The sequence below is a fragment of the Bos mutus genome, chromosome 19 (assembly GCF_027580195.1).
Source record: "Bos mutus isolate GX-2022 chromosome 19, NWIPB_WYAK_1.1, whole genome shotgun sequence".
Classification (NCBI taxonomy): Eukaryota; Metazoa; Chordata; class Mammalia; order Artiodactyla; family Bovidae; genus Bos; species Bos mutus.
The window spans coordinates 31,462,127-31,486,784 of NC_091635.1; the positions used below are offsets into that span (position 1 = coordinate 31,462,127).

General features: G+C 45.1%; 1 protein-coding gene across 3 annotated transcripts in view; it reads right to left on the minus strand.

Annotated features, from left to right (window-relative positions):
- PLEKHM1 (pleckstrin homology and RUN domain containing M1) overlaps nucleotides 1-24,658 on the minus strand; it is a 55,450-nt gene that overhangs the window by 24,537 nt on the left and 6,255 nt on the right. For all 3 annotated transcript variants that reach the window (XR_011468010.1, XM_070389982.1, XM_070389983.1), the window contains 4 exons: nucleotides 24,193-24,281; nucleotides 20,731-20,975; nucleotides 18,374-19,000; nucleotides 8,916-9,321 (listed from right to left, as the gene is read on the minus strand). Coding sequence is in view for 2 of the 3 variants with exons in the window: in XM_070389982.1 (XP_070246083.1) it covers nucleotides 8,916-9,321; nucleotides 18,374-19,000; nucleotides 20,731-20,975; nucleotides 24,193-24,240 (1,326 nt within the window). In the remaining variant the exon portion in view is untranslated. The remainder of the gene's footprint in view (nucleotides 1-8,915; nucleotides 9,322-18,373; nucleotides 19,001-20,730; nucleotides 20,976-24,192; nucleotides 24,282-24,658) is intronic.

Sequence of the window (24,658 nt, forward strand, 5' to 3'; positions counted from 1 at the left end):
GTCACATTCACGTAACTTTTATTACAGAACACTGTTATACCTGCTCTATTTTATTATTGTTCATCTTTTACTGTGCCTAATTTTTTTAATAGATTTTTTGATGTGGACCGTTTTCAGAGTTTTTATTGAGTTTGTTACAATATTGCTTCTGTTTTCTGTTTTGATTTTTTGGTCACCAGGCATGTGGGACCTTAGCCTCCCAACCAGGGATTGAACCTGCACCCGCTGTGTTGGAAGGTGAAATCCTAAGCACTGGACCACTAGGGATGGCCCTTACTGTGCCGAATTTATAAATGAAACTTTATCATTGGTATGTGTGTATGGGAAAAAATATAGTATATGTAGGGTTTGGTACTATCCAGTTTCAGGCATCCACTGGGGATCTTAGCACATATCCCTGTGGATCAGGGGTGACCACTATAATACATTTCTGTGTTTGCAGGCCATCCAGTGTATAGTCCTTTGTTACAGAAGCTGCTGCTGCTGCTAAGTCGATTCAGTCGTGTCTGACTCTGTGCGACCCCATAGACGGGCAGCCCACCAGGCTCCCCCGTCCCTGGGATTCTCCAGGCAAGAACACTGGAGTGGGTTGCCATTTCCTTCTCCAATGCATGAAAGTGAAAGTGAAGTGGCTCAGTCGTGCCCAACTCTTAGCGACCCCATGGACTGCAGCCTACCAGGCTCCTCTGTCCATGGATTTTCCAGGCAAGAGTACTGGAGTGGGGTGCCATTGCCTTCTCCGTTCACAGAATAATCAATCATATATCAAACCATCACAAAAATACTATAAATATCTTACAACTTTGTAAATTATACTCAATAAAGTTGAAAAAAAAATTTTAAGATATTTTAAAAAGTCTATTTAAAAAATAATGATGAGGAGGATGATGAAAGCTAACGCTTGGAGCCAGGAACTGGACTAAAAGCTTGATATATATTAATTCATTTAATTCTCACAAGAAGCCCTAGGAAGTAAATACAAGTTGCAAGGTTTCTTTCTAAGTTCGGGGTACTAGGCCCATATCAGATACATGATCTGCAAATAATTTCTCCAGTTCTGTGAGTTACCTTTTAACTTTTTTGATAGTGCCCTTTAAGGCTTCCCTGGCAACTCAGAGGTTAAAGCGTCTGCCTGCAATGTGGGAGACCCGGGTTCAATCCCTGGGTCAGGAAGATCCCCTGGAGAAGAGAAAGGCAACCCACTCCAGTATTCTTCCCTGGAGAATCCCACGGACAGAGGAGCCTGGTAGGCTACAGTCCATGGGGTCGAAAAGAGACATGACTGAGCGACTTCACTTTCACTTTTCACTTTCTTTAAGGCAGAAAATTTTTAAATTTTGATGAAGTCCAATTTATCTGTTTTTTCTTTTGTCTCTATGCTTTTGGTATCACACTTAAGAACCCACTGCCGGGGCCTTCCCTGGTGGACCAGTGGTTAAGAATCCACCTTCCAATGCAGGTGACGCGGGTTCAACCCTTGGTCAGGGAACTAAGATCTCATGTGCCACGGGGCAACTACGGCAGCATGCCGCAACTAGAGAGCCCCCATGCCGCAGTGAACAGCCTGCACGTGGCAACGAAAGGGTTCCCCGTGCTGTGGCTAGGACTCGATGCAGCCAAATACATAAATACATAAACATTAAAAAAAAAAAAGATTGCCTAAGCCAAGGTTACAAAGATTTACTCCTATGTTTTCTGCAAAGAGGTTTACAGTTTTAGCTTTTATGCCTAGATCTGTGATCAGTTTTGAGTTAATTTTTGTATATGGTGTGAGGAAAGGATCCACCTTTATGCACGTGGATAACCAGTTGTCCCAGCACCATTTGTTAAAGGGATGTTGAATTTTTCAGCACTGCTTGTAGGGTTTGAGATGGAGGAGGCATGGGCAGACAAGACCCAGAGATATCACTAGCTCCTCTGCATTTACGTCCCATTTCTGAGCAGGTCCCCAAGGCTCCAGGCAGCCAGGCCATGCCCCTTCCTTCTCTGCTATCTCCCTGAATCTGATGTTGCTCACTGGGCTGACGGAAGTGCGGTGGGGGTCAGGAGGCTCGTGGGAATGAATTCTGGCTCTTTTTCTTCACTATTTCAAGTGCTCCCTGTCTTTTTGTGCCTAAGCGTCATGGGAGAGCAGAGGCAGGGAAGCTGGCTGGATGCCCTCAGTGGCTGTCTACACAGAGGAAGTGAGTCACCCAAGGGCTGCAACCAGCCCAGCTGTTGTGTTAAGTGCCAAAAACCTCACTCTGATGTTGCTATTTCCAACCCCTAAATTAAGACTGCCCTCCCCACTCCCGCAGACAGGGAAGGGGAGCAGGGCTGGAGCTGCCCAGAACGTCAGAAGGATTGGTTTGAACAGCTTCGTCCATTCAGACGCTGTCAAGTTCCTTAAGCCAAGAGTGGTGAGTTCTGAGTCAGGAGCTTGGTGGCAGGGAGGCTCACAGAACTTGGCTTCCAAAGCTTCTTCCAAAACCCTCAGAACCAGCAGGTGCTTCCTTCTGCCAGTGACAGGACAATGTGTCAATCAGGGTGACTGCCAGGGACCACTCACAACTCAGGATCCTGAACAAAGCCTGTCTAAGTCATCAACACCCAGGGGAACTCCCTAAGGAAAATGGGCTGCAGGAGCAATCCCGTGGCCATCCAGGGAAATTCCTGGAGCTTGGCGCACACAACCTGGGAAACCCTTATGGGAGAGACCACTTTTCCTTAAGACTCAGCTCAGAGGTCATTCATCACCTCCTCCTGGAAGCTGTCCTTACTCATCCTCAGCCTACACCCCCTCCAACCCACCCCCAGGTAGGTCTGAGATCCCTTCTGCGCGCCTATGGCATTTTACGCTTACCTCCATCCTAGCACCTACAAAGCTGTTTGGAATGGTCATTCTTTGTGCCTGGCACAGAGTTATGAAAGATGAGGGGCACTTCCCTAGTGGTCCAGTGGCTAAGCCCCTGCACCCGCTAAGCAGGGGGCCTGGGTTTGATCCTCGGTCAGGGAACTAGATTCCACATGCCACAACGAAAGATCCCACATGCTGAAACTAAGACCCGATGCAGTAACTAAGACCCGATGCAGTAACTAAGACCCAACACAGTACAAAAATAAATAAACATATATTTTTTAAAAAGATACGGTGGGAATTCCCTGGTGGTCCAGTGGTTGGGACTTGGTGCTTTTCACTGCTGAGGGCCCAGGGTTTAGTCCCTAGTTGAGGAATTAAGATCCCACAAGTCACAGGCATAGCATGGTCCCCCCCAAAACCCAAAAAGATGAGGGAATAAATCTTGACTATCCAAATGTTTTCAATGTAAAATAACAAAGGTGGGGTGAGGAAACAGGGAAGGACTCAGATGTGGATTTTGTGATGCTGTACGCTGCCGTACCATATAACTGGGCTTATTTCACATGCTAGCAAGGTTATGTTCAAAATCTTTCAACGTAGCTACATGAACCGAGAACTTCCAGATGTACAAGCTGGGTTTCAAAGAGGCAGAGGAACCAGAGAGCAAATTGCCAACACTTATTGGATCGAAAAACATCTACTTCTGCTTTACCGACTATGCTAAAGCTTTTGAATGTGTGGATCACAGCAAACTGTGGAAAATTCTTAAAGAGACTGGAGTATGAGACCACCTTACCTGCCTCCCAAGAAACTTGTATGCAGGTCAGGAAGCAACAGTTAGAACAGGATATACAACTGACTGGTTCAAAATTGGGAAAGGAGTACGTCAAGGCTGTATATTGTCACCCTGCTTATTTAACTTAGAGTACGTCATGTGAAATGCTGGACTGGATGAATCACAAATTGGAATCAAGATTGCTAGGAGAAAATATCAACAACCTTAGATATGCAGACAATACCACTCTAGTGGAAGAAAGTGAAGAGGAACTAAAGAGCCTCTTGAAGAGGGTGAAAGAGGAGAGTAAAAAAGCTGGCTTGAAATTCAGCATTCAAAAAACTAAGATCGTGGCACCGAGTCCCATCACTTCATGGCAAATAGAAGGGCAAAAAGTGGAAGCAGTGACAGATTTTATTTTCTTGGGCTCCAAAATCACTTTGGACAGCGACTGCAGCCATGAAATTAAAAGACGTTTGCTCCTTGGCAGGAAAGCTATGACAAACCTAGACAGCATATTAAAAAACACAGACATCACTTTGCCAACAAAGGTCTGTATAGTCAAAGCTACTGTCTTTCCAGTAGTTATGTATGGATGTGAGAGCTGGACCATAAAGAAGGCTGACTGCCAAAGAACTGATGCTTTCAAATAATGGTGCTGAAGAAGATTCTTGAGACTTCCTTGGACTGCGCGGAAATCAAACCAGTCAATCCTAAAGGAATTCAGCCCTGAACATTCATTGGAAGGACTGCTGCTGAAACTGAAGCTTCAGTACTTTGACCATCTGATGTGAAAAGCCAACTCATTGGAAAAGATCCTGATGCTGGGCAAGAATAAAGGCAAAAGGAGAAGGGGGCAGCAGAGGATGAGGTGCCACAGTCAAAGCCCAGCATAGCTAAATAATTAATACTAAAAAGATAATACCATTGAGAGGTTGCAAAGAGTCGGATACGACTGAGCAACTGAACTGAACTGAACTGAAAGGCCAGCCATAGATTATATGAACATATTTGCTATTATATATATATGTATTTTTTTCTCCAATAAAAGACACATCCATAGTATATAAAGAGCTGCTACAAATAAATACGGAAAACACAACTCAATTCAAGAATGGGACAATGACTTTAAAGAATGCTTCCAAAAAGCAGATGAAAAGGCATCAGTATCATTAGTCATCAGGGAAATGCAAATTAAAACCACACAAGACCCCACTATACACCTACCAGAGTAGCCAGAATGTAAAAGATTGCCAATACCACTGACTATGACGAAGGACAATGAAAATGCTCACATTGCTAATGTGAGTATAAGTTAGTACAAGCCCTTTGAAAACTGGCAGTATCTCAGTTCAGTCCAGTTCAGTTCAGTCTCTCAGTCACGTCCGACTCTTTGCGACCCCATGGACTGCAGCACGCCAGGCTTCCCTGTCTAGAGCTCACCACATGGCTACCCAGTGACCTAGCAATTCCATTCTTAGATGCACACCCAGAAACAAATGGAGAAAGCAATGGCACCCCACTCCAGTACTCTTGCTTGGAAAATCCCATGGACGGAGGAGCCTGGTAGGCTGCAGTCCATGGGGTCGCTAAGAGTCAGGCATGACTGAGCGACTTCACTTTCACTTTTCACTTTCATGTACTGGAGAAGGAAATGGCAACCCACTCCAGTATTCTTGCCTGGAGAATCCCAGGGACGGGGGGAGCCTGGTGGGCTGCTGTCTATGGGGTCGCACAGAGTCGGACACGACTGAAGCTACTTAGCAGCAGCAGCAGCAGCAGCAGAAACGAATACATGGGTTCACTGAAAGGCAAGTATAGGAATGCTCATATCTCCTTTCTTCAAAATAGCCCAAACCTGAAAATAACTCAAACGTCTATTACGGGACAGTGAATACATTACAGGAATTGACTCTACGGGACATTGTAATATATTCTATGGGCTTCCCAGGTGGCACCAGTGGTAAAGAATCTGTATTCTTATGGTGGCGTACTACAGAACAATGGAAAAGAATCTCAGGCTGTAGATGAGGCTCACATATATAATGTTCAGTGAAAGAACTAAAAGAGCATATACTATATGATTCTAAAGTTCAACAACAGGAAAGACTTTATGGGATACAAGTCAGAACTGTGGTTTCTTTTGGAGTGGGGGTGGCAGTGAGTGGAAGAGGGCAGAAGCGAAACTTCTGGTGGCTGGAAATGTTCTATATCTCAATCTGGATGGTGGTTACAGAGTGTATGTGATATGTAAGTATCCACTGAGGTGTACATTGAGGATCTGGGTGCTTTAAATACATCATTCCTCAAAAAAATGTTTAAAGGGGAAAGTGGGACAATTCAACGGGCAAATAGTCATCTCACCAGGGACCTCCCTGGTGGCCCAGTGGTAAAGAATCTGCCTCCTAATGCAAGGGATGTGCGTTTGAGCCCTGGTTGGGGCACCAAGATCCCACATGCCACTGGGCAACCATGCTCATGTGCTACAACCAGAGAAGCTCTTGAGCCACAGTGAAGACCCAGCACAGCCAATAAATAAATAAAAATGTGGGAAAAGTCTTTCCAACAAATGGTGCTCGTATAACTGTATAAGCACACGTAAAAAAATGAAGTCAGGCACCATTCTTTTACCAAATACAAAAATTAACTCTTAAGTGGATCATAGATTTAAAAGTAAGAGATGAAACCATAACATTTAGAACACATGGGAGTAACTTTCCATGACCTTGGATTAGAAAAGGAGTACTTAGAGATGAAACCGAAAGTACAAGCAACAAAAAAGAGACTATATCAAAATTCAAAACGTTTATGCTTTAAATGATACCATCAAGAAAGTGAAAAGATAATGCACAGAATGGGAGAAAAATCTGCAAATCATTTATCTAGGAAAGGTCTAGCATCTAGAATACAGAAAAAAACTGTAATTTATTACATAGCCCTATTTAAGTCTAGGCAATCTTTTTTGGCCGTGGCATGTGGCATATGGAAATCTTAGTTCCCTGACCAGGGGCTGAACCTGTGCCCCCAGCATTAGAAGCACAGAGTCTTAACCACTGGACCACCAGGGAATTCCCAAGAATGAGCAAATGTTTTGAATAGGCATTTCTTCAAAGAAAAACACAAATGATAATGAGCACATGAAAAGATGCTCAACATCATTAGTCATCAGGCAAATGTAAATCAAAACCATAATGAGATACCACTTGTATAATAAAAAAAATAAAACAGTAAGAACTGTTGGTGATGATGTAGAGAAATATACTGCTGGTTGAAATATAAAACAAGACAACTGCTTTTGGAAAATAGTTTGGCAGTTTCTCAAAAGATTAAATATAGAGATGCAATATGATCCCAAAATTGTACTTTAAGCTATGCACCCAAAAAAGTTAAAAATATATGTCCGAGCAAAAAATTATACATGAATGTTCATAGTAGCATTATTCACAACAGTCAAAAAGTAGGAAAAATGCCAATGTTTATTAACTCATGAATGGATAAATAAAATGTGATACATCCATATGACGGAATTTACAATGGGATATTAAAAAAAAAAGACAAAGTGCTAATACATGCCACAACATGGATGAACTTTAAAAACATTTTGCTAATTGAAACTAAGCCAATCACAAATGTGATTATACGGTTCTATGTATGTAACATGTCCAGAACAGGCAAATCCATAGACAGAGTAATTAGTGGTTGCTTGGGGTTGAGCAAGGTGAGGAGAGGCAGGAGAGTGGGAGGAAAGGACAGGAGTCATTGCTAATGGGTAGGGGGATTCTTTTATGGAAGATGGAAATATTTAAACTTAGACTGTGGTGATGGTTGTACAACTGTGAATAAAAAAAACCTTGAATTATACACTTAATTAGGTGAATAGTATGGTATGTGAATTATATCACAATAAAGCTGTTAAAAGAGGGGGTGGGGGTGCCTCCTGTAGTCTATTTCATGGCCCTGGCCCATCCTGAGTTATAGAATCTGGAAGCTACAGGCCAAAGAAGGGACGTTTGTGGATGGAGCTGAAAGAGTAAGACTGTATGCTCAACATGAGCCCCAGACACAGCTGGGATGAGCTCTGGGTTTTGTGCACTCCAGTTCCTACTTCTGCTTTTCATGACCCAAGAACAAATGTGAAATGGCACCAGAACTCGAGTTCACAGTTTGACTACTGCTTCGCTGGGCCCCCCAGTTCCAGCCTCTACTCTCAGGGCTGTTTCCAGGACAGTCCCAGGGCTGGCTTCTTCGGGTCATCAACACACTGGAATAGCTTATTCTAGAACAGTGTTGTCCCACAGAAACACAATGCAAGTCACATAGGTCATCTTAGATGCTCTAGGACCCACATTAAAGAAAGTTAAAAAAAAAAGGTGAAGTTAATTTTAATAACTTTAATTTTAAAGTTAATTAGAACTTTATATTTTATTTAAAATACGTATTTAAAATGCTTTCATTTTAATGTGATCAATAAGCACACTTATGGTTGCCAAGAGGAAGGGAAGAGATAGGGAGTTTGGGATGCTATATTTAAAATGGATAACCAACAAAGACCTACATATAGCACATGGAACTCTACTCAATGTTATGTGGCAGCCTGTATGGGAGGGGAGTTAGGGGGAGGATAAATACATGTATATGTATGGTTGAACCCCTCTGCTGTTCACCTGAAACTATCACAACATTGTTAATCAGCTATACCCCAATACCAAATAAAAAGTTCAAAAAAAAAAAAAAGACACACGGTAGCAAAAAAAAAAAAAATCTGCCTTGCAATGTAGGGAACTCGGGTTTGATCCCTGGTTGGGGAACTAAGATCCCACATGCTGTGGAGCAAGTAAGCCCATGAGCCAAAACTAGAGAATCCCTGCACCACAACAAAAGATCCTGTGTGCCGCAACTGAGCCCTGACGCAGCTAAGTAAATAAATAATAACAAGCACCAAGGAGGAAACCAAAGCTCAGTGAGGCATAAGCTGGTGAGTGTCCGTGGTGAAGAGCAGAGCCTGTGGTCGGGAGAGAACTACCTTCTCCATGGCGTGGGTGTGCTGGTGATAGGAGACACCCGTGGGAGGTGATGGGCCAAGAGCCCAGCTCCCATCCACTACTCAACCCCACAGAACATTAGCTCCATCACCACGATGTTGTGTTAATACCGAACCATGCAAGGCGAGGGGGGCTCAGAGGGAGAAGGCAGAGGCCACTTGGGTCACTAGCTGGGGAAACCCTACACTGGCTCTGAGACATGCACCAACACCCCCTCTCCTCCCGTCCCTTCCCCCCAGACTCAGCTTATACCACTCACCGGACTGGTGGGGGACGGAACCGCAAGACTGAGCCGAGGTCCGCTATCCTCCGGGGGCTTCTGCTGGCCGCTTTCCTGGCTGGCTGCTCTGGTGGCGTCTCTCACGGGACGAGGAGGCTGCTGGCCTGAAGCACTCCCCGAAAGGACAGCTTGGGCAGGGCCCGGCTGCGGCCAGCCCAGGGGGCCGGGCGCCTGGGCAAGCGGCTCCCGCTTGTGGTCCCCATCTCCAGTTCCAGGGGAGGCCTGGGCATGGCGGGGCTCTGCTGTTTCCTCTGAGTGCAGGGACGTGCTGGTGTCGAGGCCAGGGAAGGGGAGCGGGGCCTGCAGCGTGGGAACCTCCGTTTCTCGGATCGGTCCATTGGCTGGCACAGAGTTTACCTGGGCTTTGCTGAATTCCGACAACACCCTAGAAGTTTTTAAACAAAGAAACCCGTGTGATGGGGCTGTCAGCTGGAATGCCCAAGGCTAAGTGGAAAACTGCCGTTTTGTGATTGAACAAAATAACCCCCTTAGTCATGGCGCTGCTCCCAGCTCCCACACACAGACCCTCCCACCAAAGTTTTTCTCCAGCTGGGCCTTGGGCAGGTTCGGTGGCCAGGTGAGTTGTGCAGCCCAGGGTGTCAGGTGACAAAGCTCATAAAGCAGAGAAAAGGACTTGAGGCGAATGGGAACTGCCTGTCTTTTACCCTCTGAGCAGGCTAACTGTGGGTCTGGCGAGTCTGCTCAGCCAAATGGCCGTGTGGCCTGTCCCGCCCCTCGCCGACCTTGGCAGAGCCCTGGTGAATGGTGTCTCCGGGCTGGGCTCCAGCACTCTACTCCCTGGGATGTGGGGTGGGGTGAAGTGAGGATCCTTTTTGTCCCTGGAACAGTAACTGGGCAGCAGGGTTGGGGTGATGGGCTGGGTTTGGAGCCAGAGAAGCCTCACAGTTTCAGAAGCTGCTGCTGGAGAACAGTGCACACAAGCGATGTGGTATGCGTGCCCACGTCCATGGGGGTGTGCCTGATGGGGCTGGCGCTTCCTGCCTCTCAGTGGCAACGTCTGGGGCCAAGGGGGCCAATGTCACTGCCTTTGTGTGTGTACACACACACACACACACACACACACACACACTGCTATACCTTCTGGAATGTGCACTGGCTAGTGGCTGCTCTTCCCTCCCTCCCTCTCGTGAGGCTTCAGAGAATCCGAGTTCTGTTTCTGAAGTAAACCTATTTGCTGTCTCCACCTCTGCTTATGAATCCAGTGAGGATGCCATAGACAAATGCAGGGTCTCGTGTCAAAAGAGCTGTCTGGAGCCCAAGACATCGCACATATCTGCCTTAAAGGCTTAGAGTGGGTGCAGAAGACACATCAAGCTCCCCTGTGTGTGGGCTCATGGAAACAAGGATTTCAGATCTCAAGTTTTCATCTGACTGCCTTCTAGGTGAGCTCTGCTCTTATTTATACCATCATGACCCCAAACAACATTTTAAAGCATTCTAGTCAAGAAGAGGTGACCAACCCACACATTTCTGGGCAACTGATTTTCAGCATAGGTGCTGAGACATTTCAGTGGGGAAAGAACAGTCTTTTCAACAAATGGTGCTGGGATAAGTGAATAGTTCCACGCAAAAGAATGAAGTTGGACCCCTATCTCACACCACATAAAAAAAAATTAACCCCAGGGGATTTCCCTGTTGGTCCAGTGGTAAAGAATCCGCCTTGCAATGCAGGGAACATGGGTTCAACCCTTGGCTGGGGAACTAAGATCCCATATGTCACAGAGCAACTAAGCCCACAAACCATAACTTGAGAGTCCGTGTACCGCAACTACTGAGCCCATGGGCCACAACTAGAGAATCTGTGTGTTGCAATGAAGATCCCACATGCCACAACTAAGACCTGATGAAGCTAAATAAATGAATGAATAGCAAAAAAAAAAAAAAAAATTAACCCAGGTAATTCCCTGGTGATCCAGGGGTTAGAATTTGGCCCTTTCGTTGCCTTGGCCCGGGTTCAATGCCTGGTCTGGAAACTAAGATCCCACAAGCTGCGTGGCACAGCCAAAAAAGAAAAATTTAACCCCAAATGGATCAAAGACCTAAAGGTAAGAACTAAAACTATAAAACTCTTAGAAGGAAACAAGCATAAAGCTTCATATCTTTGGATCAGGCAATGGTTTCTTAGATATGACATCTAATGCATAAGCAACTAACAAAAAATATATCTAATAGAAATATTTGCATACAAAATGTGCAAATATTACCATATATCTAAGGGTCTCAGTTCAGTTCAGTTCAGTCGCTCAGTCATGTCCGACTCTTTGCGACCCCATGAATCGCAGCACACCAGGCCTCCCTGTCCATCACCAACTCCTGGAGTTCATTCAGACTCACGTCCATTGAGTCAGTGATGCCATCCACCCATCTCATCCTCTGTTGTCCCCTTCTCCTCCTGCCCCCAATCCCTCCCAGCATCAGAGTCTTTTCCAATGAGTATCTAAGGGTCTAGTACCCAGAATATGGAGCTCTTACAACTTAATAATAAATAACCCAATTTAAAGCCACTTAAAAAATAGGCAAAGGGTTTGAATAGATATAACTCCAAAGAAAGCATACAGATGGCCAACAAAGACAAGAAAAAGTGTTCAAAATCATTAGATAATAGTGAAATACAAATCAAAACCACAATGAGATACTACTCTATGCCCAGTAGGATGGCTATAATAAAAAAGGTAGAGAATAACAAGCATCAGCAAAGATGCAGAGAAATTGGAACTCTTACACGTTGTTGGTGGAAATGTAAAATGGTCTAGCTTCTGTGGAAAATGATTTGATAGTTCCTCAGGATATTAAACATAGAGTTACTACTGGACTCAGCAGTTCTCTGCTTAGGTACATACCCAAGAGAATTAAAAACATGTCCACACAGAACACTTGTACATGAATACACATAGCAACATGATAGCTAAAAAGAAAGAAAACAAATGCCCATTAACTGATGGATAAAGAAACAAACTGTAGTGTATCCACACAATGGACAATGGACAGTATTTGGCCATGACAGGTGCTATAACGTGGAGGAACCTTGAAAACATGGTACTGGGTGAAAGGAGACAGTTGCAAAAAGCCACATATTGCATGACTTGATTGATATTAAATGTCCAGAATAGGGAAATTATAACCAATGGGTAAGGGATGAAAATATTCTTGAATTAGATGGCAGCAGATGCTGGGGACTCCCCTGGTGGTCCAGTGGCTAAGACTGCGCTCTCAATGCAGGGGGATTGGGTTCGGTCCTTGGTCAGGGAACTAGATCCTATATGCTGCAACTAAAGATCACGCAGGCTGCAACAAAGATACAAGATCCTGTGTGGCGCAACTAATACCTAATGCAGCCAAATAAATATTTTTTAAAAAAGATAGAATAGATGCTGAATTCACAACCTTGAGACTCTAGTGAAAACCACTGAAAACTACACTTTAAAATGGTGAATTTTAAGCTATGTGAATTCTGTCTCAATAAGTAATGTGGAAGACCTGGATTCAATCCCTGGGTTGGGAAGATCCTCTGGAGGACGGCATGGCAACCCACTCCAGTATTCGTGCCAGGAGAATCCTGATGGACAAAGAAATCCATGGGGTCGCAAAGAGTCGGACATGACTAAGCAACTAAGCACAGCACAGCAAATAAATGGATGACCTGTCAGAGAAAGGTACAGTTGTATTTGTGGGAGAGTTATGGGGGAAGGCAGGTGGGGGCTCAGTCCTGCTCTAAAGCTGCACTCTAAAAACAGACAGGAAACACAAAAATGGTGTATAAACTCGAACCCAAAACAATAAAGTAAATGGCAACGGGATCATACTTATTAGTAATTACCTTAAACGTAAATGGGTTGAATGCCCCAACCAAAAGACAAAGACTGGCTGAATGGATACAAAAACAAGACCCCTACATATGTTGTCTACAAGAGACCCATCTCAAAACAGGGGACACATACAGACTGAAAGTGAAGGGCTGGAAAAAGATTTTCCATGCAAATTGGGACCAAAAGAAAGCAGGAGTCACAATACTCGTATCAGATAAATTAGACTTTAAAACAAAGGCTGTGAAAAGAGACAAAGAAGGTCACTACATAATGATCAAAGGATCAATCCAAGAAGAAGATATAACAATTATAAATATATATCCACCCAACATGGGAGCACTGCAGTATGTAAGACAAATCCTAACAAGTATGAAAGGAGAAATTAACAATAACACAATAATAGTGGGAGACTTTAATACCCCACTCACACTTATGGATAGATCAACTAAACAGAAAATTAACAAGGAAAAAAAAAAAAAAAAAAACATGTATCTATAAAGTTCACTAAAGCAAAGCACAGTAAAATGAGGTATGGCAATAAAAGGCGTTAAATTTATCAAATAAAAAAAATAATAAAGTGCTGAAAAATTAAAGCTGTCAAAAAAAAAATAAATAAAATAAAAACAGACCCATGAGAAATCCAAGAGTGCAGCTTGTAGGAAGAAGGCAATGATGAGTTCTGGAGAGAAAAGGGGAGTTTCCACCAGCAAAGGAAGAAGGAACATTTGCTAACCAATTGTATGTGTCCAAACCGCTGGGACAGAATGGGACCTCATCTGAAATGAACTAGCGAGGCAGATTTTTGACAAGGTCCTCTGTGAGGTCTCGACTCCTTGTGGGCTCCCAGGAGGTGGTGTGGTGAGTGATTAAGAGCAGGGCCCCTGAGTTCACCTGGCCTTGGTCAGCATGTGGCTGTGGGCCCCACAATATGAACATGAAGTTCATGGACATAATTCCCTTATCTGAAAAACAGATGTGGTAACAGCATCCATCTTTTATGACTCTGACAAAGATTAAATGAGATAATACAGGTAAAGTGCTTAGTACAGGGTTTGGCACAAAGTAAGTACTCAATAAACACTAACCTCATTATCACTGATAAGGCTGCTTAGCCTCCCTGTACACAAATGCAAAAATGTAAGCAAAGGAGAAGATTTACTGAAACACTCACTAGCATTGCCAAAATGGTTATCAAATAGACATGAATCCTGATCTAGAAGAAAGATTTTAATGACAAGAATGGATGGGGTGTTAGAATAAGTTAGTGATTTAATGCCTAGAGAAATGCCACCAAACGGCAAGAAGCCTGTGTGATCAATTAGAGGTTCTGTCAAATCAAAACTAAAGGCAAGGTGAAATGAAGTTCACAGAGCTTCACCAGAACTGGTACCAGTCTTCAGGACCCAGTGAGAATGAGAGACATGTACATCAAGTGGGATAAAGGGATAGACAGGAGATCGTGAAGCAAAGGCAAAGAAAGAAAACTGTCAAACATTTTGACAGTTTTATATTTGTATTTATAAAATACAACATAGAAATGAAACAGTGAAAAAAAGAAAAACCAAGAAATGAAACTGAAAATGCTACAGTCCTTCCACTGGGGTCTGGTGCAAGGCCCTGTTTACCCAAAACTTTCTATGTGAAAAGTTTCTAACTTTGTGCTTTCACTTAGAGAGCAATCTGGTGGGAAAATATATGTATTATGAGCACTTATACGTGTAAAGTAAATAAAAAGCATGGCCTGAAAAAAAGATTCAAGAATCTGAATGGTCACCTTATAAAGGACCCTTGATAAGCAATTCTGAGCCTGTGGTTTTCTTGAACATGCCAACTGTGGTGGTGATACACGGTACTATTTGGCAGTCAAGAGCCACTAATAAAAGCACAGAGGTGGGCTGCATATACTCAGAATCATTTCTCCCCCAAGGGAAGGCCTCATGACAGTGACCTCTGACTAATATTACTAAGCAAGGTTTTTCAGCAGTGGATATGGGGACAAGCACAGCTGATGTCACAGGTACCCAAAGTAAGATGACACCACCATGTGGCCGGCATGCGTGCTGAGTCAGACACTGTTCTAAGCGCCTGAAGATCTCTATTCGCTGCACCGCCCCAGCATTCCTTTGAAGCATTCTCACCCCCATTTTGCAGATGAGGACATCAAGGTCAGAAAGGTTTACTAACTTGCCTGAGTTGGCAAAGCTGGCTGATGCAGGACTCAGGCAGTCTGGCTCCTGAGTCCACACTCTTTACCACTAGACTACCTGCGCTTCTCAGCGATAATTATAACTCAGAGCTAACGAATGCAAAAGAAGCTGTGAGAGCCAGTTAATCCTCTCTGCACAAGGTAAACTGTAAACTGGTTTCTGCCAAACATTAATAAATTTCATTTGAAATGGGCTTTGCATTTCATGTCTGATTTGTAGTTTTGTTTTGTTTTTTCCTATACAGCCCAGCTTGCTGGATCTTAGTTCCCCTACCAGGGCTTGAACCCTGGGCCCAGAGCAGTGAAAGCATGGAGGTCTAATCGCTGGACCACCAGGGAATTCCCAGTTTGCAGATGTTCTGATTTTATAGTTCTAAGAGTTTAAGCACAATGTGTTTATGCCCAATTTTAAGTTACATACATTTAAGTAACACATTAAGTAAACTCTTTAAGTGTTGGTGAGAATCTCCCTTAAAACATACACTCCAAGAAACACTGGTCTCTGTGGATGCTCTGAGAACACTGGTGCTGGCTGCGTGCGGTGTCTGGTCCCCACATCACTGTCCAGCCTGGGTCTATACTTCCTGACCTCATCTGCCCTTTTGTTCCCCCAGAATACCCAGGACAACACTTCCCCTGAAGGAGGGCGGACGGTCACTGATTCAACAACCTTAAGCTGGAATTTTCCAATCACAAGACACATGAAAGATAAAGGCAAGACACATGACAGAGAGAAGCCTGGCTGGTCTGCGGGGGGAGAAGCACCAAAGGCCAGGACAGGTGGCTGACGGTCAGGCACGCCTCGGGCCCTGCCATCTCTGGGGCAGGGGTTGCTCCTTCTCAGAACATTATATCTAATCCTTCCATTTGGACACATGAAAATTCCACCTGATGTGCTCAAAGTTCAGAAGCCGTTTCTGGGAACTACCACACATTCTTACGTGTGCAACTGATTGATGGGCATCTCATTTGACTTTTAAACGGCCCTGTGAGGGAATTTCCATTTTAAAGATAAAGAAACAATGAAATAGTAACTACAGTAACCATAAGGACCTACTGTATAGCACAGGAAAATCGACTCAATACTCTAATGACCTATATGGGAAAAGAATATAAAAATGAGTGGGTGGATGTATATGTACAACTGAATCCCTTTGCTGTACGGCGGAAACTAACACAACATTATAAATCAGCTATACTCTGGAAAAAAAAAAAAAAAAGACATACAGAACCTCCAAGAGAGTTAGTAATATGCAGGACACCACTGAGCTTGTAAGTGGTGGAACTGGCTTGAAACTGGATCTGCTTCCGGGCCAGTCCAAGACACCCAGTCCTGGTGTGATTCCCACAAGCCCTGGAAAGACCTGAACCAAGGTGGCGGTGAGGGTGGGGACAGCAGTTGTGGAAAGAAGGTCCTAACACAGTTGATGGAAAAATGAGTCCTACCTGGAGGGAGGGAATGCTTCATAAACAGCTACCGTTTTTACCTATCAGATGAGCCAACATCCAAAAGTTTGCTAATACCTTCTGTTGTCAAGGCTGAGAGGACACAGGCATACCCCTGATGAAGTGTAGATAGGCAACGTCTACAAAAATTGTTAATTAATCTACCCCTTGGTTCAGTAATTTTTCTTCTGGGAATTTACTGAACAGAGAGAACTCGCATAGAGCTAAAGGACCACATTCACAGGTTATTTGTAGAAGCCCTGAACTCCAATGTCCATTAAACTCAGGGATGGTTCAATAAACTAAGGTACATTCATACAGTGGACAAATATGTAATAGAAAAAGAAGCTCCGATATGACAAGATCTTCCAAATAAGGTATGTGTGTGTATGTTAATCACTCAGTCGTGTCTGACTCTTTGTAATCCCATGAACTGTAGCCTACCAGGTTCCTCTGTCCATGGAATTCTCCAGGCCAGAATACTGGAGTGGGTTGCCATTTCCTTCTCCAGGGGATCTTCCCAACCCAGGGATTGAACCTGGGTCTCCTACATTGCGGGCAGATTCTTTACCACTGAGCCACAGGGAAGCCCTGGTAAGGTATAGAATGGTATATTTATAATTTATACTAGCTTTTGTGGAAAGAAGTGGGAAAATAAGAAACAAGAGATTAAGGACTTCTCCTGTGGTCCAGTGGTAAAGAATCTGACTTCAATGTAGGGGACGTGGGTTTAATCCCTAGTTGGGGACCTAGGATCCCACATGCCACGAGGTAACCAAGCCCGCGTACCCCAACTACTAAGCCTGCGCTCTACAGCCCCTGAGCCACATGTGCCACAACCAGATAAGCTGTGTGTGTCCCAGCTAGAGAAAGCCCATGTGCAGCAACGAAGTCTAGCGTAGCCAAAAAAAGAAATAAGATAATAAGAATCTATAAAACGATATATATATGTATATATATATATATATCTGAAATAACACAACACTGTAAATCATCTATACTTGATTAAAAAAATAAGAAAGAAAAAGTTCAAATCTATATATTCACACATGGTATAGCTGGATTTAGAGACACTGGAAAAATATGTAAGAAATTAATATTTATGGTTACAGGGGTGGGAGAGATTTTTCACTGTACACATTTTAGATTTTTTTTAACTATAAAAATAGATGATCAAAAATCAATGTTAAAAAGCCTGAATGAAGGAAGGCTCTGCCCAGGCTTCTGTCTCCAGTCAAGTTTGTCCCTCCATGTCCTCCTCCTCCACACACTTGCTCGTCCCCATTTGCTTGCCACTCCCGTGCGGGCATCACCCAGGTTTTATGTCCTCCAGAAGACCTTCTGTGAGGTCCTAGAAGATCACGCTGGGCACTGTGTTTTACTGTATTTTTTGGAAGTTGTACACAGAGCTCTGAACTATTGGTTTCCTTCTCTCTAGATGAAGATGACAATGATATCTGACACTGAAAGAGAGACTAACTAACTTGTCACAGGTCACCTAGGACAGAGCTGGGGCTGGAACCAGCTCTAAGCCCCATCTAAAGGCATTCCAGGGATTTCCCTGCTGGACCATACTAAGACTCCATGCTCCCAATGCAGGGGGCTGGGGTTTGATCCCTGATCAGGGAACTAGATCTGACATGCCACAACTAAAGATCCTCCATACCACAACGAAGATGGAAGAGCTCAAGTGTTGCAACTAACTTGGCACAGCCAAATAAATAAATAAATATATTTTTAAAATGCATTCTATGCATTCTCCCCACTAGCCCCAGTCTGCCTCCAGGTACAGCTCCCAGTAACTCTGCTCCCTGAGGGAGAGTTTATGACCTCTGTCTGTCTTTCTGTCCTAACAGAGTCCTGAGCTCAGTGACGCAATCACGTGCTCCAGGAAGGGCGGGAGGACAAGAGGAAGAGAAGCAGGAAGGAAGGGGAAGGCGTGGGGGAGGGGAACTCACTCTTGCAGAGACATGTCCGAGTCGTCGGCATTGGCCATCCCCAGGTCTGAGTCATAGGACATGGGCTCCTCGGAACGGTCTGGACTCTTGGAGCCATTCTCTTGGAGGAGGCAGCTGTCAGAGTTGAGGCTGCAGGAGAGCTGGGATGAACTGGCCGTGTCCAGGCTGAGGGAGGAGGCGGTGAGCTGCCGGTTCCGTCGGATCTTGTGGCCTGAGTGCTGGACCTCGATGTCCTCTGAGCCCGAGGAATGGGAGATGGAGTCCAGAGACTCCTTCCGCTGCAGTTCAGCTCCAGGGATAGTGAGGGGGTCGAGCTCTGAGAGCGGGCAGAGCCCCGAGAGGGCCAGCGGGGTGAGCGTCCACTCGTTGAGGATGGCAGACTTGTAGGAGAGCTCAAAGGACAGGGACGACAGGCCCTGAAGGAAGCTCAGGAGGAACTCGCCCTCCTCGGCGTCGCGGAGCAGGGCCGTGGGCTGGTAGTACTCGCACAGGCGGGCCTTCTCCTGTAGCAGCAGCTTCAGGTAGCACTCCATCAGGCCGTCGTTGAGGGCCAGCCGCAGCCAGGCCCGGCAGCGGCCCACGTCCGTGCTCACAAAGATCAGGTGCTCCAACTCCGAGATGATGTGTCTGGGAAGATAGAGAACAGACACGTTTCAAGAAATGACTGCCAGTCACCGAGATGTCATTTTATCCACTGGCTAGCAAGAGCCGAGAACAAGGACTGCAAGTATACACAGGCATGAAGAATTCTTGGATAACAGCATTTGAAGGGGAATTCAGAAAGACTCAGCTATCACCCCCAATGTTCTTAGGTTGGTATCATGAAGGATCATTCATGACAACTATCTGTCTGGCCCGACAACATCTGCTCATCTGGGACACGTCTGTTGAGCCGCCAGGGCAAGGTCTTTGGAGCTGTGAAGACACGGGGTCAAGACATGGTCCCTACCCTCGGTCCAGGTAATGACTTTTCAAGGGCATACTGAGGTAAGCCCTATTGTTAGCAGCACTGTGGTGGGGGCCAGGCAATCATTTCTGGGTTGGAGTAAGAAAAATGCCATAGAAAGGGGGTCTCTGCGCTGGGCCTTGAGGGATTTCAAGAGGCAAAGATGGAAGGAGAACTTTCAAGGCGTAAGAGACTGATAGAGAAAAAGGCATAAAGGGGAGAAAAGCAACAGACTATAATAGGAGTGGGGAGTGCTCTGGTTACAGCTTGGGGAGGAGGAGTGGAAGACCGGGTTGCAAGGCGAGGTAATAACACAGTCTTGAGTATCAAATGGGGGAAGCAGAGTGGGGCAATGGTACCCACACCTGGCTGTGCATTAGAACTCTGTAGAGAATGAGACCAGGATACAGGTTCCGGGGCCCCAGGCAAGTGAATCAGACCCCAGCCTGACAAATGGCAGCCTATGGCTACAGGGTTTTGCTCAGGAAAGCTACACGCCCACAGCTATGCAGACTTCAGGGTAGGGTGTTCCATCCGGGCCCCACGTGTACCAAACTCAGCTCCTAAAATGTTTCCGTCTGCTGTAAATGCCCCTCCTCTGACTGCACCATCCCCGGTGCGTGGCTCCTCCACGGGAGCACTGACCATACTCTGCAGAACCCAGGGATGGAGCTCTGGTCAGCTTAAGCTCACTAAAGGCTGGCTGACTGACCGAAGAAAAGACAGAAGGAGATAAGGGGGACACTGAGAAAGGCACTTCCACCCAGAATTAAGGTAACAGCCTGAGACAGAGCAGTGGCAGTAGGCACAAAAAGGAAGATTCGAGACTGACATGCCACCTTGGGGCAGGACTGACAAGACACCAGGGGCATTTAATAGGCCAGAGAGGCTCCATGCCAGCTGCCTGCTCCAAAGCCCAGGCGGTTCAGGGCAGGGCAGACAAGACAAATGTCTCAGGGCACACATTCAGATGCTCTGGCCAGAGGCTGCTCTTCTTAAATTAAAAAAAAAAAAGCCCTACCTCCTTACAAGTATGATACTTAGCACACAAATACGCAAACATCCTTAGGCAGGGTCAGCAAATTTCTGGAAAGGGGCAGACAGTAAAGATTTTAGGCTTTGCAGGCCACACAGCTTCTGTTGCAACTACAGAATTTGCCAGAGGATGGAAAAAAGCCGGCTCCTGCTTCCACTCAGGGTGCCCAGCCCAGGGGCTCAACACTGTGCCGGGCCACTGCCTGAGGGGCCCACTGAGGCCTAGTCTACCACCACCCTCCTCTGGCCATCTCCTCTCCACGACACGGGGCTCCCTGTGGCTTTCCACAGAAAAGCCCTGGAAGGAAGAACCTGGAGCCCCACATTCTGAAGCTCCACCCCGACGTGAACCCCGCCCCCACCCAGCGGCTCTCACTTGTGGGTGACAGCTTTCAGGAGAGGCCAGAAGACGGGCTGAGGCAGAGGCTTCTGGTGGGTGCCTTTTTTCCTCTTCCCCGGCTCGGCGCGGATGTGCTTGGCGTGCAGGCCGTGGATGAAGACGGCCTCCAGGGCGCTGCACATGCTGTTGGCATCTCCATCTTCGCTCGTGACCACCGTGTCTGAGGACACATATTGCTTCTGCAGCGCCTTCACGGAGCCCACTAGCTTCTTCTTGATGACCTGGGCGGTGCCAGACACAACACAGGTCTTTAGAGGCTCCTGTGGCGACCCCTGCAATGTCACCCTGCTTGTCGCCAAACACGTGGGTCCCCATGCAAGCACAAATCCGTGTATCTATGCAACAAGACTAGGACAGGCCGGGACTTCCCTGATGGTCCAATGGCTAAGAGTGTGCGCTCTCAATGCAGGGGTCCCCGGTCAGGGAGCTAGAGCCCACATGCCCCAACTAAATATACTGCATGCAGCAACGAAGACCCAGTGCAGCCAAATAAATAAATTAAAAATTTTTCTTTAAAAAATTTTTTTAAAAGAAAATCAAAAATTTTTAATTTAAAAATAAAAGAAAAAATTTAGTACAGGCTAATGGTAGAAAATAAAGAGAAAGAAGAAAAAGAAAAAAAATCACACTGTGAAGTGTTGTTATTATTATTATTGCAAAGATAGTTGTGGGGTTTTTTTGCTTGGTTTTCAGTTTTTTAATTTATTTACTTATTTATTGGCCATGCTGCGAGGCTTACAGGATCTTAGTTCCCCAACCAGGGATTGAACCTGGGCCACAGCAGGGAAAGCACCAGGTCCTAACCACTGGACTGCCAGGGAACTGCCTGTTTGCTTGTTTTTTAAACCAAACTTCAGTGAGCTGTATAAAACTTGTGTTTAAGTTCTGACTCCACCATAGTTACAGATATGGGAGCTGAAGTAATTCATCTAGGGCAGGACTGAGATTTTTCCATCTTAATCATATGACCAACATTCCACAGAGAGTCAATAAGTTAAGAGGCAAAAAGCTCTGTGTTAGAACAATAAAAACACCCAGAAACAGAAGAGTGGTTTATAGGAAGAAAGATCCTAGACCTGGCAGTCAGAGCCTGGGTTTAGTCTCAGTTCTGGTAGTCACCAGCTGGGTCACCTCAGATATTCCACTTATCCTCTCTGAGCCTCAATTTCCTATCTGTTATACAGAAATAATACCTTGTGATTTACAGCACTGGAGCGGGAGTACTCTTTGAGGGCAGGACTAGCTTTTTATTCATCCCGTGCCCTCAACAATGGTCCTGGTTCTCGGCATGGGTACTAGTAAATGTTTGCTAAATGAATAAATCATAAAACATACATAGGAGCCTTCGCCGGTGGTCCAGTGGTTAAGAAACCACCTTTGGATTCAGGGGAAGAAGCCAGGGTTTGATCCCTGGTCAGGGAATTAAGATCCCACATGCTGTGGGGCAACTAAGCCCAAACACTGTAACTAAAGAGCCTGTGAGCCACGACTAGAGAAGCCCACGCACGCTGTAACTAGAGAAAGCCTTTGTTTTAAAATATATAAAGTCCTTTGGAAATACAGAGTTAAGAGTGTTCTAGCATAATAGAAGTACATATGTCAAAATTACCTAAGGGTTTGGAAAAGGACTGGAAGGGATTACAGAAAAACTGGTTTGAATTACTAGGTGACAGGATTATGGACAAATATCTCACTGGTTTTTATTTTAGAGAACACAATCCATGTTAATGGTCTTTGAAAAGTTAAATGTTCTTCTGTTAGAACAGCTTTAATGAGACATAATTTACATATCATAAAATCCGCTCACTAAAACACACAGCTCGGTGGTTTTTAGTACATTCACAGAACTGTGCAACCATTTCTACTATCTAATTTTAGAACATTTCATTGCCCTCAAAAGAAACCCTGTACCCATTAGCAATCACTCACTATTCCCTTCTTCCCCCAACCTCTGGCAACCACCGATCTACTTCCTGTCTCTGTGGGTTTGCCTATTTTCTGGACATCTCATGTAAATGGAATCATACAGCATGCAGCCTTTTGTGTCTGACTTCTTTCACTTTAGTATGCTTTCAAGTTTGTCAGTGTTGTAGCATGGATCAGTAGTCCATTCGTTTTTATTGCTAAATAATATGCCATCGCACGGATATATCCATTTTATTTATGCATTCGTCAATTAATAGATATTTGGGTTGTTTCCACTTTTTTGGCTGCGATGTTCCTATGAACACTCACGTACAAGTTTTTGTGTAGACATGTTTTCAGTTCTCTTGGGTATACACCTAGGAATGGAATTGCTGGGTTGTATTTAACACTGTTTCACTTTTTGAGGAACTATCAAAGTGTTTTCCACAACGGCTATATCATTTTACACCCCCACCAGCAAGGGATGCGGATCTCAACTTCTCTACAACCTCACCAACACTTACTGTTGTCTGCCATTTTCATTACAGCCATCCTGGTAGGTATGAAGAAGCATCTCAGTATGGTTTTTCCCCCACTGCTCAGCATGTGGGATTTTAGTTTCCTTACCAGAGAGTTAACCCACACCCCCTGCAATGGAAACTCAGAGTCTTAACCACCGGACCACCTGGGAAGTCCTTCATTATGGCTTTTTTTTTTCCTATTTTATTTTTAAAATTTTTGTTGGAATATAGTTGATTTATAATGTTGTGTTAGTTTCAGGGGCACAGCAAAGTGAATCAGTTATATATAGATAGATAACTATAGAAGAGAAGAGAAGAAGAAGGCAATGGCACCCCACTCCAGTACTCTTGCCTGGAAAATCCCAAGGACGGAGGAGCCTGGTAGGCTGCAGTCCATGGGGTCGCTAAGAGTCGGACACGACTGAGTGACTTCACTTTCACTTTTCACTTTCATGCTTTGGAGAAGGAAATGGCAACCCACTCCAGTATTCTTGCCTGGAGAATCCCAGGACGGGCGAGCCTGGTGGGCTGCCGTCTATGGGGTCGCACAGAGTCGGACACGACTGAAGCGACTTAGCAGCAGCAGCAGCAGTGTGTATATCAGTCCCAATCTCCCAATTTATCCCTCCCCGACCCTTATCCCCCAATAACCATAAGTTTGTTTCCTACACTAGTGACTTTACTTCTCTTTTCCTCATTATGGTTTTGATTTGTCTTTGTCTAACATCTAATGATATTGAGCATCTTTTTATGTATTTATTGGTCATCTGTATATCTTCTTCAGAGAAATCCTTGGTCTTCAGGTAACCTATAGTCAATCCCCATTGTTTTATGTAAATCCCCATTTTATCATCAATAAGATGATTTTGGGCAGGATCTTTTGGGAGCAACTTTTTCTCAACCCAAGGCTTCTCTTTCTAAACAGTGCTAATTCATTTCAAAGTGAGAAAAGACAAAGACATGGCTGTCCCAGGCACCCCTTCCCCCACCCTGATCTTCCCTTGTTGCCTACCGGGATGGCAGCCCGGGGGTCCAGTCCATTCTCCACCCCTGAGAGCATTTCCACTCCAGCAGCAGCTCCCCAGGAGAATCACATGACACCTGCAGAGAAGACACGGCCATATGAATAATCCTTGCGCCGGCCCGCCTCTTCACCCCACCGCACCCCCATCTTATGCAAACTGCAACTGAAAGGACTTTGAATACAAACATGAAAACTGAGTGTGGATTTTAAGGAAGGAAAAAAAGGCTGATGGATTGGACCTCATGAGGAGAGGAGCCCTGGGTGCCAAGGGTGGGTCTGTCCCAAAAGGTGGGTAGAGAGGGCCCTTTGTGCTTAGTTGCTCAGTCATGTCTGACTCTTTGTGACCCCATGGACTGTAGCCTGCCAGGCTCCTCTGTCCATGGGGATCCTCCAGGCAAGAATACTGGAGTGGGTTGCCCTGCACTCCTCCAGGGGATCTTCCCAACCCAGGGAC